This window comes from Lepisma saccharinum, chromosome 28 (genome assembly GCF_977018435.1).
Source record: "Lepisma saccharinum chromosome 28, izLepSacc3.1, whole genome shotgun sequence".
Classification (NCBI taxonomy): Eukaryota; Metazoa; Arthropoda; class Insecta; order Zygentoma; family Lepismatidae; genus Lepisma; species Lepisma saccharinum.
The window spans coordinates 30,329,985-30,349,243 of NC_139256.1; the positions used below are offsets into that span (position 1 = coordinate 30,329,985).

A 19,259-nucleotide genomic window follows, 5' to 3' on the forward strand; every position below is an offset into this window, starting at 1 on the left:
AGCGAGCAATTGTCAGCCGTGAAAATCCTCCTGTGAACAAGGTGCAATTGCGGGAGGCTGTCATTCAAGAGTGGGACAGTCTTCCTCAGGAGAAGTTGAATGCTCTTATCCTTAGCACGCCCCGTCGTGTTCAAGCATGCCTTCAGGCTCGAGGTACTGAACTCCCATCTGTTGATCCCAAGCATGCCTGCGAGCCGTAGGTACACGGTATTGCACTGCCTTTAGTTTGTGTTACGCATCCCACATTTTCAATCTTGTGCTTCTGGTGTGATTTTATTTCTTCTGCATAACTACACTGTTTTCTGTCTGTTTGTATGTCACCCCTGTACTCTTGAATATGATTCCATGTACCTAGTACAATAAAATGATCACAAACCCTGAATATGCAAAACTTTTTTTCAGCACTGTATTATATAATTTATCTCTTTTAACCGAATCATATGCTTTTGTGAAATCAATGAATAGCTGATGGACATTTTGATTATATTGCTACTTTTTTTTCAAGTGTCTGTCTGATGTGAAAAATTTGATCTGTAGTTGATCTGTTACGTTTAAATCCACATTGATAATCACCTATAATTTCATTAGCATATGGGGTTAGTCTTGTTAAAACAATGTTAGATAATATTTTATATGTTATTGATAGTAGAGAAATTCCACGGTAATTATTGCAATGAATAAATGAATATAATGAATTAAACTAAAGTGTAATGTATTATATAAATATGTTTGTTACCTTGATCTTTTCGGACACGGACTCCGTGTTTTCACGGTAATTCTTGATATCATCTGTAAAAAATGGTTAAAAAAACATAAATGTACTGACACATGCAATTACGTTATGCATACAGACATTTAAGGAAGAAACATATTTATGCGGAAGAAACAAAATCAATCCTCAGCATAGGAGTGGTGGTGTCATTTCGTGCTTATCGAATTCTTTCGAATTTTTTGTTTTCTGATTTGAAAATGATGTTAACATTTTTGAAAGGATGTTAATTTACGAGCATATTCTACATATTTGGACATGTAACAATAAGTCATGTATATTTAGTTTGGACAGTCCCTTTCTTTTCTCTGTCTCGCCTTCTTACATTAGTCGAGACGCAGTACCGGATTATGTAGGTAGATCCTGCACTGTCGAGACGTGAAAATATTATTTCTGTTCATTAGCAGACACTTGCTACTTTCGATTATATATCTAATCTTTTTAGAATCTCATATCGTCTTACCCATAGTCACCTCTCCAAGTTCTGTGTCTTTACATTTGGGATATCCTTCCTTGAAAAACTTCTTCATCTGAAAGAAGAGAAGAGAAAAATATAATTCTTGCTTTCGCAATAACCAGGGCCCTGATTATGCAATTGACAAATGGCGAATTTCATGTTAGATATTTTTACATCAACTGCGGTATTTACTCCAAAAGAGCAGGGATTGAGAATCCAATCCAATCTATTGATGAAGGAATTGGGAGCATAAAGGTAGAAACATCAAATTTCCTAAAACATTGCTCTGAAGCTTGCAAGTTGAACGCTCATTCACCCCACATTCCACCGGATGCAGAGCCGAGCAACAAGAATTTTCCACTTGGCTCTGCACAGTCAGCAAGGCAACGGCCTTCGCCAGCGGTAAATTCACCTCCACTGTAAATTTCCATCTGCATCCAGGGATAACCCAGTTGTACAGCTGGAGGTGCAAAGTCCACCAAGTCATGACTCAATTCCAAAGTATAAAACCCCTGGAGACGGTAAATCGATCTCTCACTTCGCTCCACAATTGCCAGCAAAATGATCAACGAGACGACGACGACGGCCAGTTGAGAGATCGCTAATTTACGAGGCGGCAACAAGCGAGAAGCCCTGGAAGCAGTCCGGACTACGGAGGAACATTAGCCAAAGCCAGCCGGAGAATCTGCAGTCCATAGAATCAAGTCGCCGAATTTGCCTGCCGCCTCTTATCGCCACCTTCGATCTCTCCTGCGGGCGCCTGTCACCATACAACCGCCGCCGACGCCAGAAGCCGAGGGCCAGACCTACAGAAAGGGGTGAGTAGCGTTCAACATCACAGGCTCCCAACGATCCTTCATCAGCTTCCTTAAGGGTAGAGGTGGTTACCTAAATCTAACTTATAGACCTATCTTATTTATCTGAGCTACGTCCCGGAGTGACTCGATCCCGTGCCATACCCGACGTCACGCTACATGGTGGAGATAGCAGGCTCCACTCCGTGGATTTGCATAAAATTTTAATTTCTTTTTTACGCCACTCAAAACTCCATAATTTAAATCCCCGCCGCACACAGCAGCAACCCTAGAAATTCTTGTTTTTCGATAATACACTTCGCATTATAAACCCCCAACTCGTAAATTTTATTTTCCGCTCGCTATATTTCATTTCTTGTGAATAAGTGCATAAATATTCCCACTTCCTAAATTCGCATGAACGAATCCCAAATTAGTCTTCACGAAGAGCTAGACCGTTCTCTTGACCAGATTCTATCCTTAGCCTCCGCTATTAATTTCCCCGCTCCTTCCCCACGAGAAACCAGATCCAAGGCCAAACATCCCGATTATCCACAGTTTCTAGGTGTTCTAGAAACCCCAAACGAAAAAAGAAACATCCAGAGCCCCAAACCAGTACACCTAAAACTAACACCCATACTACCATCAATCCTTCCCCGTCAAGAATATCAGTAAATATACCCCATGGCTTATACCCCGCCCCCTTCTCAGGGAAAAACCCTCAAGAAGTAGAGCAGTTTTTTGAAACGTTCGAGAATATTGCGAGCGCTTTGGCTTGAGAGGAAAATAAAAAACGCGAAATGTTTGCATTGTTCCTCGCAGACATAGCGCTCACGTTTTGAACGATCTCAAGAAGCAGCCAAACTTAACACCCTCACCTTTCCGCAAATCAAAAAAAGAATTAATTTCATTTTTTAAAGGCAGTCACTTAGTCAGCATGCCTATACAAATTTTATTAGAGACAAAGCAAGAAATTAACCAGTCCATTCATGATTATGTAATTCGTAAGAAAAATCTCGTCCTTCAATTCTTCCCACAAGCGACGAACCCTCAAATCCTTTCCTATGTTGTTTCTGGACTTCGATCTAAACACATCGCTGCGATAGGGAACAAAGAGTTCACCGACACAAGTTATCTTATTGCACATCTGAAGAATCAAGAAAGGCAAGACATGCTGATTCAAGCTAGACGCAATGAGGAACAAAGTGAAGCGATGAAACTGATAGATGCCGCTAAGTACATGCACTCGATTTAAGCAACAGCCCCCCTCACTTTCCCAGCTCTACGCAACCACAGGTCAACAACACCCATCCTTTCCCCTCGCCTCAGCCTGCTTCGTCATTTGTGACGTATTTCTCCCTACCCCCACATCGCAGATATCTCAAGCTACATAAAACTTTCTTCTGCAGCAATCCTATCAAACAACATCAGCTCTCCGGACCAACTCATGGCAGGTCCAAACCACGCCCACAGCCCCGCCTTCCGTCCCCTCCAGTCAAACTCCAAACACGCAGCATTCCGCTAATTCTCCAGGCGGCGCTGTCGTTTCACAGTCTTGCAACGCAATCCGGCCACCTGGCGGTACAACTGTGAACCAACTAGACTCAATCATAAATCAATTGCAGACATTAACATTAGAAAATAAAGTTGAAGCATTACGTCACTCAGTTCAGAACCTGGCTGACCAAATACAATCGAATAATAACAATCAATTTCAGACCCGACCTACTTTTTACGGCCAGGGAAATAGCAATTGCAGAGTTTCTTCTCGCAGCATAAGACGTTATTTCAGATCTCCAGGTTGAAATAATAATCAAGTCGGAGGCGACAAAATTCACAGTTTTCTCAATGTCAGTTTTGTTTTCGTTCAAATCACTCTACCATGAACTGCTTTTATAATCCAAATAATGAAAACAAGGGCGATTTAAACTGAAACGCTATGTGGATCAACGGAACGGATCCGCACGCAAGACAAAAGTTGACACAGTTCCTATCCTTGAGAAAAAACCTTTCCTTTATTCAAGTTCATGTAAATAATACCCCCTTGAAATTATGATTGACAATGCAAGCCAGATTAGTATTTGTCCTGAGCATTTAGTTCCACACAATGCATAGAAGATTCAAATGCACAGCATTATGAAAGGCGTCACTGGCAACAGACTTCTTATCTCAGAAATTGTATTACTTCCCCTTCACATAGGAAAATATTGGTACTCCCACCCTTTTAGAGTTGTGCAATCCAAAGAACTACCTCCCCTCCTGGGCAATGACTTCTTGAAGACACAGAAATGTGACATTTCTCTCAGTACTAACCTGGGAACTCTTAGACGCTTAGGCCATATTTCGAACTATAACCTTCCCACAAAATCACACACCTACACCATCCCTGATGCATTTTTTTCTAAACTACACCCTTCCAGCAACCAACACAGTTTAGTAACAATCCCAAAAAATGTAACTCTAAAACCCAGAACCCGAACATATGTTCCAGTTTCCATCACTCCCCTCCTCCCCCACAATATCCTACTCACACCCTCTCAGGAAACACTCCTTATATACAACATTCTCATACCCCATGCTCTCCTTAACACTTCTTCGCCCTGTTACTAATGCATAACCCCTCTGACAAACCAATCACATTCAAATCCAACACCCCACTTGGCCAAGCAACCCCCTGTGACATAATAGTAGACATGACAGACGCATCCAGCACTGATATGACTACCCCTACCACTACATACGCATGCACAGAAGACAATACAAAAACACAAGACTGAAGGAAAGTCAGGAAATATTTGATCCATCTTGCCTCATTATTAACCCTGACTTATCACAGGCAGAAAAACTACGCTGATGTTTTATCATGGAAAGGTGACAAACTAACTACAACCCCAATCTTTGAGTATGACATTGACATCGGAGATAATCCAACTCTATATATAAGACAATACCTCAGGGCGCTAAATAAAATTATTCAGCCCTCTTCTCTCCCAACACCTAACATTGATAACATTCTAGCAGACATCGCAGGCAAGAAATATTACACAACTCTTGACCTTAAGTCGGCATTCTTTCAGGTAAAATTAACAGAAAGGTCAAAGAAAATGACCTCATTTGCAATTAGTAATTGTGAAAATTACGAGTATGAAGCATTTCCAATGGGATTGAAGACAAGTAGTTAGGTCATGAACAATGTAATGTCTATGGCTCTATCTGGCATAGATAGTTCCGAGATATATGCATATAGGGATGACATGATTTGCTACACAAACTCAGTTGACGCGATGCTACAAGTTTTACATAAAGTATTTGCTAAATTACGTGCAGCCAATTTGAAACTAGGACGAAATAATTGTAAATTCTGCTGTGAAGAAATTCCAATCTTAGGCCATCTTGTGTCACAAAAGGGATTTAAAATTTCTGATCACATCCTGCGTGCAATCAAAAAATTCCCTCCACCTAAATCTTAGAAGAATTTGAAATCCTTCCTAAGCATATGCAATTTCATCAGACGCTATGTAGAAGGGTTTGCGGAACCCGCAGAAGGTTTTTTCAAATTACTCAAAAAGAAAGTACACTTTCATTGGCATGAGGAGGATCAGAAAAGCTTTGAAGCATTAAAAGACAAAATTATTTCCGCACCAATTCTTAGACCTTATGACCCAAAGCAAACTTCATGCGTATACATCGACGCGTCCTACCAAGGAATAGGCGGTTGTCTTATGCAGAAAGATTCTGTTGGAATGCTACATCCGATAGCCTTTTGCAGCAGACACCTTACAGACACTGAGAAAATAGTCGATTTCTTTTCTCTTGAAATTGCAGCTGCCTTTTATGTCTTAAAATCATTCAAAGTCTTCTTAATCAACACACCCTTTATAGTTTTCACAGATAAGCATGCATTGTCTTACCTTAGAACTACAAAACAGTTGTTTGGGGTTCTGTCTAGAAGATCACTCTTCTGCCAAGGCTTCAACTTCCAAGTCCACCATATCCCATCATTACAGAATGATATTACTGATGCACTATCGAGAAATTTTGTAGTCTCAGCCCCTTCCTTGCCCGAAGACACAGCACAAGACACTTCTCCTGATACAGACGAAGAGGAAATAGTGAATCAAGTCCTCATGTTATAATCCGATGACTTTGACATAGATACGGCACAAAGAGAGGACCCATACTTACAAGCATTACTCAAAATTCATGAAAACCACCCAGATGCTGATCACAAATTAGAGAACACAGCCTACTCATTTATTCTTGACAACGCAATCATTTATAGGAAAACTAAATTTTCACCAGGCTATAGAAGACAGTTATGTATTCCCCAAAAATTAAGAAAAGAAGAGTTTCAATTAATTCACTGTAGCAAAATGATGACCGCAGATCAAGGTGCTGCTGAAACATACTCCCATCTCTCTTTACGCTACTATTGGCCTAATCTAAAGAAATATGTGCACGATGCATTACGCAAATGCACTGAATGTCAAGTAGCAAAAAGAGCTCACGGAGCCGTGCAACATACACTGAAAACAAGCCCACCCGCTAGCCATCCCTTTAGCCAAATACATATTGACGTGTGTGTACCACTGACTTCAACATCTGACACAAATATTTTCTACCCGTTGTTGACAATTGTACCAGATTTGCCATAACTACAACCCTGCCCAACCATGATGCCAACTCAATAGCTAACGCTCTTGTCTCGCATGTTTTTCTCATTTCTGGTCTTCCAGAGACGATTATGCTTCACAGGAGTTCCCCGAACTGTAGCAAATTAGTAGCAAATTAATATAGGAATTATCCAAAATTACTGGTGTCACATTAAAATTCATTGATAATGCTGCCCACTTCAGAATGGTGCAGTAGAATCAATCATCTTTTCACTACTTGAAATCCATCATGAAAACTTATGTGGTGCAAAAACAAGGTAATTGGCATGCGCAACCCATGCTCACAATGTAAGTACACATCTTGGTATGGACAACTCCTCATATTTTTTGCTATTTGGACAACACCCTATATTAATTGCAGATGCTGTTCTCCCTACTAATCCCAACCCCACTATCCACTCTAATGAACACAGAATACAACAACTCCAAGCCGCTCGAGAACTAGCACACAAACATTTAGCAAAGCGGTTTGAGCATCAGAAACAATGTACCGACAAAAAGACACAACAAACGACCTACTCCCCTGGACAATTAGTGTATACTTTGGACACTACCCCTCATCGCCACGTACCCAAGGCATTTTCACCCAACTACAAATTTCAAGGGAAAATAATTTCACAAAACCACGCCAAGTTCGAAGACTAAAACAAACTTTTAACAAGCTGAAAACCGATGCTATCACGATTCACCGCTTGAAAACAAGGCACCTCGACTCGGACGAGCCTGTCACTTAAAATATTCAGTTTTTCCACTTTTTCTCAGTTGCACAGTCCATTCACAATTTATAAATATTCTTTTCGCACACACATGTCAACATAATACTTGTACTTGATTTTCGCATTTTTCTTGCAAAGCAATTTTTCTACAATGGCTATTTTTCACTCAGCCGCACAAAAGAACGAGCACATGTAATAAACGGAAGTTCCGCCATTTTGATTCACGTAGTACCTTCTTCTTCCTGTTCCCTCCTCCTCAACACTGCACACATTGTCATAATCCAACGAAAAAAAGAGAGCAAAGAATACTCGGGAATTAACTTTCAAAGCAAGTTCGAAGTCTAAAACACACTTTTAATATTTCAGAATGTAATAATAATAAGGAAGTCGAAAATAGAAACGGCCAATCAGGAATGTAGTCTCTTAACTGACTACTGGTTGAGTAAGTAAATTTTACACTTGCTAGGAAAAAAGCGATTTTTTCTGTCTGCAGCAAGCGGATTGTAAAAAAAACGCGCACAAATATATGCGCATGCGCGACCTACCCGTTGACGAATCTCGCACAGCCGACCATGTAGTAATCGCCTCGGTTCGAGCAAATACATCGCGGAGCGCAAGACGTAAACAAATGGTAATAAAATAAAAACAAATAAAAATGCATAAGTTTATATTATAAACTATTAGTTTCGAGAATCTCTTGCATTACAGCTTGTTATTCCCTCTCTTTCCTAATTTATCGTTAGTGATTATTTACATTTTTGTTTGAGTAGCTAACTCGAAAAGACAAATATTTTTTTCATCACATCTCATGCTTAATACATGCTATTTTTTTTTATGCAAACTCACTTGTAAAATTGTATCTTTGTCCGTTTCAGGGTTCGCTAACGACAATGGCAGTACACTTACTACTTTCCCTTTTTCCTAATTTTTCCGGTCACCATGGCGACTGAACATGTAAAAATAATTTCGGGAATTTACCTGAAAGTACCTGGAACCATCCCTTATCGTTATACCATCCCAATATACTATAATGTGAAATTAGAAATGCCTAAACCCCAACACTTCCCACCAACACTACATAATTCAATGTGCAACAAAGGTGCTGAAGATTCCAACCAATGTTGAACGTGTTGCTAGAAGGAGCTGCCCAATGTGAAATGTAGATACAACTCTCCTCCTACATGTAATGTGCAAATAATACTTGATTGTAACAAAGTGAACGAAGCACGCGTAGTATACGAATCTGCAAAAACATTTAGTGGAGATTTGCACATGATGAAAACTTTTCAGTTTATATTTGTGGAGGTATCTTTGCATTGAACTCGAAGGGGAAAATTCCGGGTTCGTTACCCGGTGGAGGCACATAGTAGTTTGGATCCCACTTTAAATTGTAGGCCCATTCCCGATTAGCCTTACTGTGCATAAAATAGACTTAAAACACCAAATCAACCCAACCCAATCGAGTGAGGAAATTGGTAAAATTAGTATGTCTTGAATTGCCACAAATATAAATTGTTATTTCACTAATATTTATCAATGTCTTTGAAGCAGTACACAATTATCATTAGAGTATCATAATTCACGATCTTATACATGGAAATATTCCTTTGAACGTGTGTTAATTCATTTTTCTCATATATATATAAATTCCAGATGCAAAACAACGTAACCACTTTACTCTGCTATTACAAATGATATCACCATGCTCTTCATTAATAAAAAAAGAATTAATTAAAAAAAGATAACACATCGTAAGGAGAATCGAACCGGGAACCACTAGCAGCCCAATCGAGAACTCTAACCACTACACAACGCCCCTTCCTTCCGTTGTAACAACAACTTTTAAGTATTCTGTCCCTCCAATATTGTAACTGTCGTTGGGTACATGTAGTTGAACTGTTACTTTAGTTTTGAGTTCAATGTACGGCCTCTCCGTTGGCGCAGTGGTAGCGTCGTTGCCTGTAATCAAGGGGTCCCGGGTTCGATACCCGGTGGAGGCACTTAGTGGTTCGCATTCCACTTCAAACTGTAAGACCAGTCCCGATTAGCCTTACTGTGCATAAAGTGGACTTAAAACAGCAAATCAATTAATCAATTGATCGAGTTCAATGCAAAGATAACTTCACAAATATCGACTGAAAAGTTTTCATCATGTGCAATTCTCCAATGTTTTCGCCGATTCGTTCTACGCGTGCCTTCGTTTACTTTGTTACAAACAAGTATTCTTTGCACATTACATGTAGGAGGAGAGTTGCATCTACATTTTACATTGGTCAGCTCCTTCTACCTGCTTTCAGGAGCGAAAGCTTGTAGGGTAATGGTTAACGTTAAGGATTGTCAACCTGATGGTCGTAGGTTCAAACCCCTCCGACGGCAGACATTTTTGGGGAGTTTTAGACGTATCCCATTGTGTTCATTTTCCACGCCGTGTGAAACGGAATGATTCAGTTTGGAATTAACGATGGGAGAGCGTAAATATTAAATTACAAAAACTCCATTTCAACGGACCGAGAAGTGGAGAAAAATTGGATAATTCTTATAAATATTAAAATTACATTCATGTTTTAGTGATATAATCGCAGGTGAAATCAAAGATCTTACTTGCTCTGAATTCAGCGAAAAGGTATATCGCACCGATCTAATACATTCTCCAACACATTTCAAAATGTTATTGAATGTTTCATGTCGATAATTTGATCAATGCATCATTTCTTGTCGCTGAGACTACATTTTCTGCAACTACCTCTTCTCTCCTGTCGTCTCCAGTCCCTTCTGTTCTTCTCTTCTCCTTCTCCTTCTTCCCTCCCCTCCCCTCCTTCTCCTCTGCTTTTATCTCATATCGCCTTCCCTACTTTTCTCGCATCTTGTCTCCAACCCACTCTTCTCCACTCTTCTTATCTCCTCTCCTCTCTTCGATTACCGACTACATTGCACTATTCTCCTCTTCTTTTCGTTCTTCTTTTTTCTCTCTTTTACTCTACTCTCCACTCCCCTCTTCTCGTCTCCTCCTCTCCTCTCCTCTCCTCTCCAAACTCTTCTTCTCCTCTACTCTCATCTAGTTTTCCTCCTTGTATCTCTTCTTGCTCCATTTCCTCATCTTTCCTCGAATCTTTTTCCTTTCTCCTCATTACTTCTCCTATCCACTTCTGTCCTCTATTTTCTTCCATCCTTTACTTTTCCTCTTCCCCTTTCCCTTTCCCTCTTCTCCTCTATTTTGTCCCCTTCCGTTTCCTCTCTCCTCTTTTCTTTGTGTAGACCCATCAGCAATGAAGTACTAGAAAATCGATTTTCTTTCTTTCAGAAAGTATTTTTCCATTTACAACAAATGGTAACATTATAGTATAAGGGAAACGGATGTCTTCAAATTTACAGGAGAAAGTACTTACGGAAATCATTTTCTGTAGAGTTGTGGAAGTTCGTGAATGTAGTTTTGATCCATTTTAATGCGAAAACATGTCGTTTTCTGCGAAAATCTCTGTCCAACACGCTGTTTCTGCTGCCACCATTTGCTTTCTGCACGAGAGTACAATGTTCCGTGTGTTAAGATGACGCAACCCCATAGTCAGTGTTCTAGCCTCGCCGTGTTTTCACTAGAACATGACTTGTCGAGTATTTTTAATTTATTTTTTTATTTTTTTTAACTATGCTTGCCTAACCTAACTTAACCTAACCTAACCTTACGGAAAATGGTTTTTGGGGCTAACGTCAATGGTTTTTGGGGCTAACGTCAATGTTTTGTGAGGCTTACGTCAATGGTTTTTGGGGCTAACGTCAATGGTTTGTGAGGCTAACGTCAATGGTTTGTTTGGTATTAGCATAATTTTAAATCCGGGCACGAAAGTAGGTATTTTCCGATGAACGAGGTTGCAACACTGCATAAACCGACAAAACACTCTCACAACGTGCCCTGAACCAGTACGCTATCGCCCGCCATAATGTGTTACAGAATCGAAATAACAAGTAACAGTAAGTACTCGGAAATGTAAGAAATAGACATTATCTTAGTTAGAAATGCATTATTTCACCTTAGGAAATGTTCCGCATTCCAAACTAATCCGTTAGCAATGTAACAAAGGGCGAAATATATGATTTATAGGTGTTTCCCTTATACTATAATAGTACCCAACAAATGTAGTACTGATATTGTTTCTAATTTTATACAATAATACTTGTACTTAGATTTCTTTCTTTCGCGTATTTCATAAATATATATTGTGCATGTGGCAACCCTAAAATTGGGCCTAACTCTACACGCAACCCACCAACGCCTTCTGTAAATTTGATTGCCTACTTTAAAATGTCGTTGTCCTAAAACTTTTGAGAGACACTGTACATAGTAACAACGGTTACCGATGAAGTTTTTGCCTATTATAGTACACAATAAGCCTTTTCTTTTGTTATTGCCGCCATTTTGATGACGAGCTTGTTTTGTATCGGTGTTGCCAGATGAGACCTGGAAAGGTAAACTACCGTGTTATGTCGATAATTGTGAATTAAATTCATTACAACAAGACAGTAAGAAAAAGTACCGGTGCGGCCTCTCAGTTGCCTCCCGAAAACGCATATTCGGCACCCTTTTCTACCCAACTGCTCAAAATCGGCGCCAAGTTGAGGAAAATTGCCACAGCCCTCTTGGCAGTTCCAGTCCGGCCCTCATAGAACCTGTTGTGGGATCCGCAGAGATTTCTTGAATAGAATGGCCATATATTTGGTGAAGTTGGTTTTAACCCTCCATTGAGCGACCAACTCTCAAACTTCAGTTGATGTTGCAGAACCTGGAAGGCTCCAGTAAACTTTCCGCGGGAGATGAAGTATGCGGCAAAACACTTTAGTGCCACCAGTATGTTCGCCTTGTACAGTGTCTCTCAAAAGTCTTAGCACAACGACATTTTAAACTAGGCAACCCAATTTAAACAAGGCGTTGGTGGGTTGCGTGTAGAGTTAGGCTCACTTTCAGGGTTGCCACATGCACAATAGATATATAATAAATACGCGAAATAAATAATTCCAAGTACAATTTAAAAGTAGAAAACAAATATCAGTATTACATTTGTTGCAAATGAGGAATACTTTCTGAATTTTTTTTTGAGAAAATCGATTTTCTAGTATTTCATTGCTGATTAGTCTACACAAAGAAAACAGGAGAGAGAAAACGGAAGGGGACAAAAGAGAAGAGAAGAGAGAAAGCTAAAGGGGAAGATGAAAAGTAAAGGAGGGAAGAAAATAGAGAACAGATGTGGATAGGAGAAGTAATGAGGAAAAAGGAAAAAGATTCGAGGAGAAATGAGGAAAATGGAGTAAAGAGAAGATGCGAGGATGAAAGCGAGATGAGAGAAGAGGAGTTTGGAGAGGAGAGGAAGAGACAAGAAGAGAGAAGTGGAGACTATAATAAAAGAGAAAAAAGAGAAGAATGAAAGAAGAGGAAAAGAGTGCAGTGGAGTCGGAAATCTAAGACAGGAGAGGAGATAAGAGGAGTGGAGAAGAGGGGGATGAAGGCACAAGACGAGAACAGGCGGAAAGGCAATATGAGATAGAAGGAGAGGAGAAGGAGATGGAGAAGAGAAGAAAAGAAAGGACAGGAGACGAGAGGAGAGAAGGGAAGAGAGGTAGTTGCAGAAAATATCGTCTCTGCGTCAAGAATTGATGTATTGATCAAATTATCGACATGATAACAAGTAACGATGAACACGTGAGAGGAACGGAATTGCGTGGAGGGAGGAAAGCCGCTGCAGTTACCAGCCTTTCCAGCAGCGTGCACTGCTTTGTTCTGTCTTCGCTCTTTTCCCCTCTCCCCTTTTCTTCCGTTATGCGCGGCTTTTCTCCAGAGATGCTGGGACAGGGTACAGTTAATTGTTTTCTCAAGAAGTCTCTCTGTGTGCCACACATTTAATTCTTACTCACATGGAAAGAAAATGTCAATTTGCATTCAGGGGTAGTTTCACAGTTACAAACTATTTTGGACTTGATGAGAAGTTTAGTGTAAATAGACATTTTGTTTATAATTTTGAAATTGAGGTCTAAGGTTGAAATCCTCATATTTAGGGCTTGAACTCGTCACCACATCGTCGCGATTAGCCAAAAGTAAAACAAGAAAACTCCTCCTCCGTGACTGTGCGGTCTAAGGTGCTGTGCTTTGGACTCCGACTGCGGGACTTCATGGGTTCCAGTCCACCTGTGTTCAGTCTCTGGGTTCTCGGCCTGTGTATAAGACCGGTGGCAACCCACCATCGTGAGGAAATTGGGGAGGTACGAGTGAGTAGCGTAACCCGGTCTCGGAAATCTCCTATGGGGAATGTTCCTGGGTAAAGAGAAAATAATCGATCAGACAATTCGATTATCGAAGGCGATAAAATAACTTCCGGTTTGACCAAGTTTCCAATATACTTGTAGACAAATGGAATGCAGATTGTCTTCGAGCTTACATTGCTAAAAAGGAGCGGATACAAAGGGGATTACTTGAAATTTTTAAGTGACATAGAAAAATAAAGATACCTCGAAGAAATTGGCCATTTCCCGGAGCCTTTCTATGAAGATTTATGGAACAATTGTAATCTTTTCCGAGACAATGTTGATCCTCTACCAACGGTTACGTTGGTATATACATGCATATTAAACAAGAAAGTTCACTCGCTTATAAATTGAAAGATTTTTTTACAATAAAAAAGAAGTAAATAATAATAAATTCTTAAAGGCAAAAGGAAGATTAAGTACACCAACGCAAAACAAAGACATTCTACATAATAGTTATAAAGTGCACATTTTATAACTCATTAATAAAACCACAGATCAATGTTCTCACGTCGATTAAAACCAAATATTATCTATTAAACGAAAAGTTTACGATTGTCAATAAACGGTTTAACCTATCTGAGCATAAGGTGGATGTAAATAATAAAATTTAATAGAAAGATTCTCCAAAATTTCTCTTCCACTGTCTACGTCAATGACAGAAATGCAAGCAATAGTTTTATTTATTTTTAGCCCAATTAAAGAAATGTGTAAGAATTTAAAAGAAATAAGAAAGAGCGGAACGACTGTTGTTCTACCTTAAAATTGTTGTTCTTCGAGGAAGAAAAATAAGATAGATTTAGTCCAGCACCTTAACACAGTGTCCCACGAGTCTCTCTTGACTAACACTGTCAAATGTGAAGTGATTTTATGAAAACAATTTTCCGCCTGTTTACGTATAATGTATCGCACACTTGGCAGTTCGCAAACGGTGTAATTACTTCGTATTACCTTACGCAACAGCAAATACATTTCATAAGACTGTTCTGGACACAAGACTTGCGTCAGTAAACAAGCATTTCGTCTGTTGCAGTATCACAGGAAGAGAACATCGTCCTGCATAGTTCAAGACTCTACATATTTTCCATTAATAATGTCTAATCACAGAAATAAGTTAGAAGAAATAACTCGCATTTTCACAACTACCAATATTCTCGTTTTTCATCATCACATCATCGATGTGATGGCGTCAGAGTTCTCTATTTGGCTGCTAGTGGTCACAGGTTCGATCCTCCTTACGAGGTGGTCTCTTATTTTTTAAATTCTCCTTTTATTAATCAAGAGCATGGTGACATTGTCCTCCTCCGTAGCCGAGCGGGTTAAGGCGTTCACTCGTCTTGAGATCGTTCGCTGCGGGACGGCGTAGGTTCGAATCCGGCTCTGGTCGGAATTTATTCGGCCTACGTATAGGGCCGGTGGCAACCCACCATCGTGAGGAAATTGGGGAGCTCCGAGTGAGTGAGCGTAATCCGGTCGCGAAGTCCTACAACGGGGATCGGTCGAGCTGACCACCCGTCCCCCTAGTCTGGCTGCAGATCTCCACGCCCCCTTGGTGGCTCGCGTGGGAGGGAGGCCAGCAGTCGGTAGGTAGGCTGATATTGGGCTGTTGCGCTATTGGATTATTATGGATCATGGTGACATAATTTGTAATAGCAGAGTAAAGTGGTTACATTGTTCTCCATCTGGATGTATTAAAAAAACTGAATTGACACAAGTTCAAAGGGATATTTTCATGTATAAGATCGTGAATTATGATACTCTAACGATAATTGTGTACTGCTTTAAAGACATTGACAAATATTAATGAAATAACTATTAATGATTGTGGTAATTAAGTACATACTAATTTTATCACTTTTCCCATTCGTACTATCTTCGTTTTCTTTGTTACAAATAAGTATTCTTTGCACATTACATGTAGGAGGAGAGTTACATCTACATTTAACATTGGTCAGCTCCTTCTACTTGTTTTCAGGAGCGAAAGCTTGTAGGGTAATGGTTACCGATAAGGATTGTCAACCTGATGGTCGTAGGTTCAAACCCCTCCAGTGGCAAAATTTTTTCGCAAGTTTTAGACATATCCCATTGTGTTTATTGTCAACGCCGTCTGAAACGGAATGATTCAGTTTGGAATTAACGATGGGGGGAGGAGAAATATTAAATTACAAAATCTCCATTTCAAGTGGAGATTAATATTAATATTACATTGATGATTTTAGTGATATAATCGCATGTAAAATTAAAGATTTTACGTGGAAGATTTTTTCTTGCTCTGAACTCAGCCAAAAGGTATTTCTCACCGAAGTAATACATTCTCCAATACATTTAAAAATGTTATTGAATGTTTCATGTCGATAATTTGATCAATACATCAATTCTTGACTCTGAGACGATATTTTCTGCAGCTACCTCTTCTCTCCTCTCGACTCCAGTCCCTTCTGTTCTTCTCTTTGTTTCCCTGCCCCCGTGTCAGGGCAACAGTGTTTCTTTTCCTTATTGAAATATTTATTAATATGTTAATTAATTGGGTAATCAAGTGTATAATCATATATATGTGTGATTAGTGTAAATCAATTTATTATGCATTTTTAGGTTCGTTATATTCCATGTATAAAAAACATGTAGCTCTCTGTTCTTTCTTCGTGTTTCGAACGTTCAAAATAAAGGCGGGCTTAAAAATTTTGAAAGAAGGGCCGTTGACAACAGACGCCAACCAAACATATATAAACTCCCAGATGAGAGTGGGGGAGGTCGGCTGTTGGAACTGAGACTTGGAAGGGAGAGGCTGTTTTTGCTTCGGTCAGCTAGGACCGGAGGACAGGTCTCTTGAAACGGATGCTGTAAGAGATTGGATTGCCGGGCAAGCTAGTGCCTTGGTATGCAGTTTACAGGTAAAAAGGTAGTTTGTACTGGATGTTATTTTGAAGTAATTACGGTGCACCGGGCAGCCTAGTGCCTTGTCACCGTGGAGGTTGAGAAATGTACACGTCGGGCGACCTCGCGCCTGTTAAGACGTTTCTTGGAGTAACGCGAGTCTACCTTGTGACAAGCGTACTTCAGATGTAATTCATGAAATGTAAAGCATCCAGGTACAAACAATAGAGATTCCAACATCAAAAATTAGAGGTTTGGCCCGATAAATAATTAGAGAAATGAACGTTCGGATACGACTTGTATATACTTCAAATTTTACGTTAATTAAACTATAGAAAATATCCCACGTGCATTGTCGTACAAAGAAAGATACCCCTAGACAAATCAGAGCCGAGTACGAAGTGCATCGAACCTCGAGTGCGGAGGTAAAATGTGGGGGGGGGGCAGGTTAGTAACATCTTCTCCTTCTCCTTCTCCTCTCCCCTCCTTCTCCTCTGCTTCGATCTCATATCGCCTTCCCTACTTTTCTCGCATCTTGTCTCCATCCCACTCTTCTCCACTCATCTTATATCCTCTCCTGTCTTAGATTCCCGGCTCCACTACACTCGTCTCCTCTTCTTTTTGTTCTTTTTTTTTCTCTCGTTTACTCTACTCTCCATTCTCCTCTTCTCGTCTCCTCCTCTCCTCTCCTCTCCTCTCTTCTCTGCCCCACTTTCCTCATCTCTCCTCGAATCTTTTTCCTTTCTTCTCACTACATCTATTCTCCTTGTGTATCTTCTCTTTCTTCTCACCTCTTCTTTTACTCTTCTCCTTTCGCTTTCTCTTTCTCTTCTACTTTGTCACCTTTCGTTTCCTTTCACCTCTTTTCCTTTCTGTAGACTCATCAGTGATGAAATACTAGAAAATCTGAAAGTGAGCCTAACTCTACACGCAACCCACCAACGTCTTGCGTAAATTGGGTTGCCTAGTTTAAAATGTCGTTGTCCTAAGACTTTTGAGAGACACTGTACAGTACAGATCCTTATTGGACGCCCGTTCGGTCTAGTCGTGTGATTGTTATTGCTTCCTGGAAGTAGCTCCTTAAAAGATGAATGTATCAGCCAGGGAAAGACAGACTAAAGAACTTCTTGATGCGTCCTTTAATCCAAACTCTATCAAAGGCACCCTGTACTTTAAGAAACACTTCCATTGTATGTAGCTCTCTTTCTGCTTTAAGTTTCGGTCATATAGCCAGCCATCGTTTCTAGCTGTATCCAGAGCCGGATTAAGGTGGGTGCTATTGATGCTGCAGAATTAGGCCCATTCCTGAAATAGGCCCAGATGAAAACAGACGAGAATTTTCCGAAAGCTGGACAGTTTTCTTTTACTATATTAACCTGAAAATAAATCTTAGAATGACATTTGGAGCCCCAATTTCGGACGCCTAGACACAGCGTTACTTACTATACAGTTACTATTATTCTTTGCGCTGTGACGTAACTATAACGTCGTTGTGTTGATTGTTCACCGAAGATTTCAAGCCTCAGGCCTAATTTCGTCTTAATCTGGCCCTGGGTGTATCGTCGTGTTGTGTTCTGTGGAAACCAAACTGATGATCTGGAAGTAGTTTGTTCGCCGTCTATATTTTTTGCAGCCTCCTGAGGAATATTCTCTCCAGGATCTTGCTGACGTGTGAGAGCTGTCTAATTGGCCGGTAACTCTTCGTACGACGTGAATACTTACTTACCCTGCTTTTGGATGGAGCAGATTTTCATAGTCTTCCACTGCTCGGGGTGCGTTTTCAGCAAGATAATGTTTGAAGAACTTTGCGAAGAAAGAGCTCAGTGACGTATCCTGAATTTTCATAAAGGGCATGCTGTACTCAAATTTTTTAAAACATATATATTATGGAATGGGGGATAGCATTATACGTATTCAATAGTTGACGATTTGCATATTAACATTACTAAATATTGCATAACGTATAAAGTAATGAAATATGGATAATAAAAGTTTAAAACTCACCAGGTTTGATGTCTGATGTGGAAGTCTTCATAAAATTATAAAATCACTTGATATTTATGAACAGCTTATATTTACATTGGAGATTCACAATTTAGGTTTCTTTGGCTTATGCAAATAACATTATAGTGTAGAGGCCTAAATTACAATCATAGATTCAGGAACAATAGAGTGGTAAATTTCCTTATAACATCTTTGTAAAATGAGAGCAATGCTTTAATTTTCAGAAGCAGTTCTCTTTCAATGGATAATATACCAACCTCACTTAATCTTTCTTGCGATTGGGTTGCTCTAATATAATTATTAATTCCTCTTAATGCTGAAAGAGATCGTTACACTGATGCAGTTGAAGCAGAGACAGTGTAGCCAACTTGTAAGTTTCACTCATAATGTTATGAATATTGTTCGTGTTCATATAAGGTACTACAGGGTGTCCCACGAACGGCGCAACTGGGAATTAAGAGTGGCGTTACTTTGTAACCGAAACCTGTACATACATAAGTCATACACCCAATGTTAGCCCTGTCCAAGTAGATATTTTTAAACATAGAAACAACAAACGGGTTGCAGTGTTGTTCATGCAGTGTTGCCAAATATAAGTGAAAGTGTAAATTTATTTTTCCACAAAGCATGGAGAATTGCATGTCAAACATTCGTATGGAAATTTGGACGTCAATTTCCACCTTG

At 39.8% G+C, this 19,259-nt stretch overlaps 1 protein-coding gene across 1 annotated transcript in view; it reads right to left on the reverse strand.

The window, feature by feature from the left end:
* LOC145981102 (general odorant-binding protein 56h-like) overlaps positions 1-19,259 on the reverse strand; it is a 32,733-nt gene that overhangs the window by 9,866 nt on the left and 3,608 nt on the right. Inside the window, exons 2-3 of the mRNA XM_083114240.1 lie at positions 1,233-1,299; positions 737-789 (exon numbers count right to left, since the gene is read on the reverse strand). Of these exons, the coding sequence (XP_082970366.1) occupies positions 737-789; positions 1,233-1,299 (120 nt within the window). The remainder of the gene's footprint in view (positions 1-736; positions 790-1,232; positions 1,300-19,259) is intronic.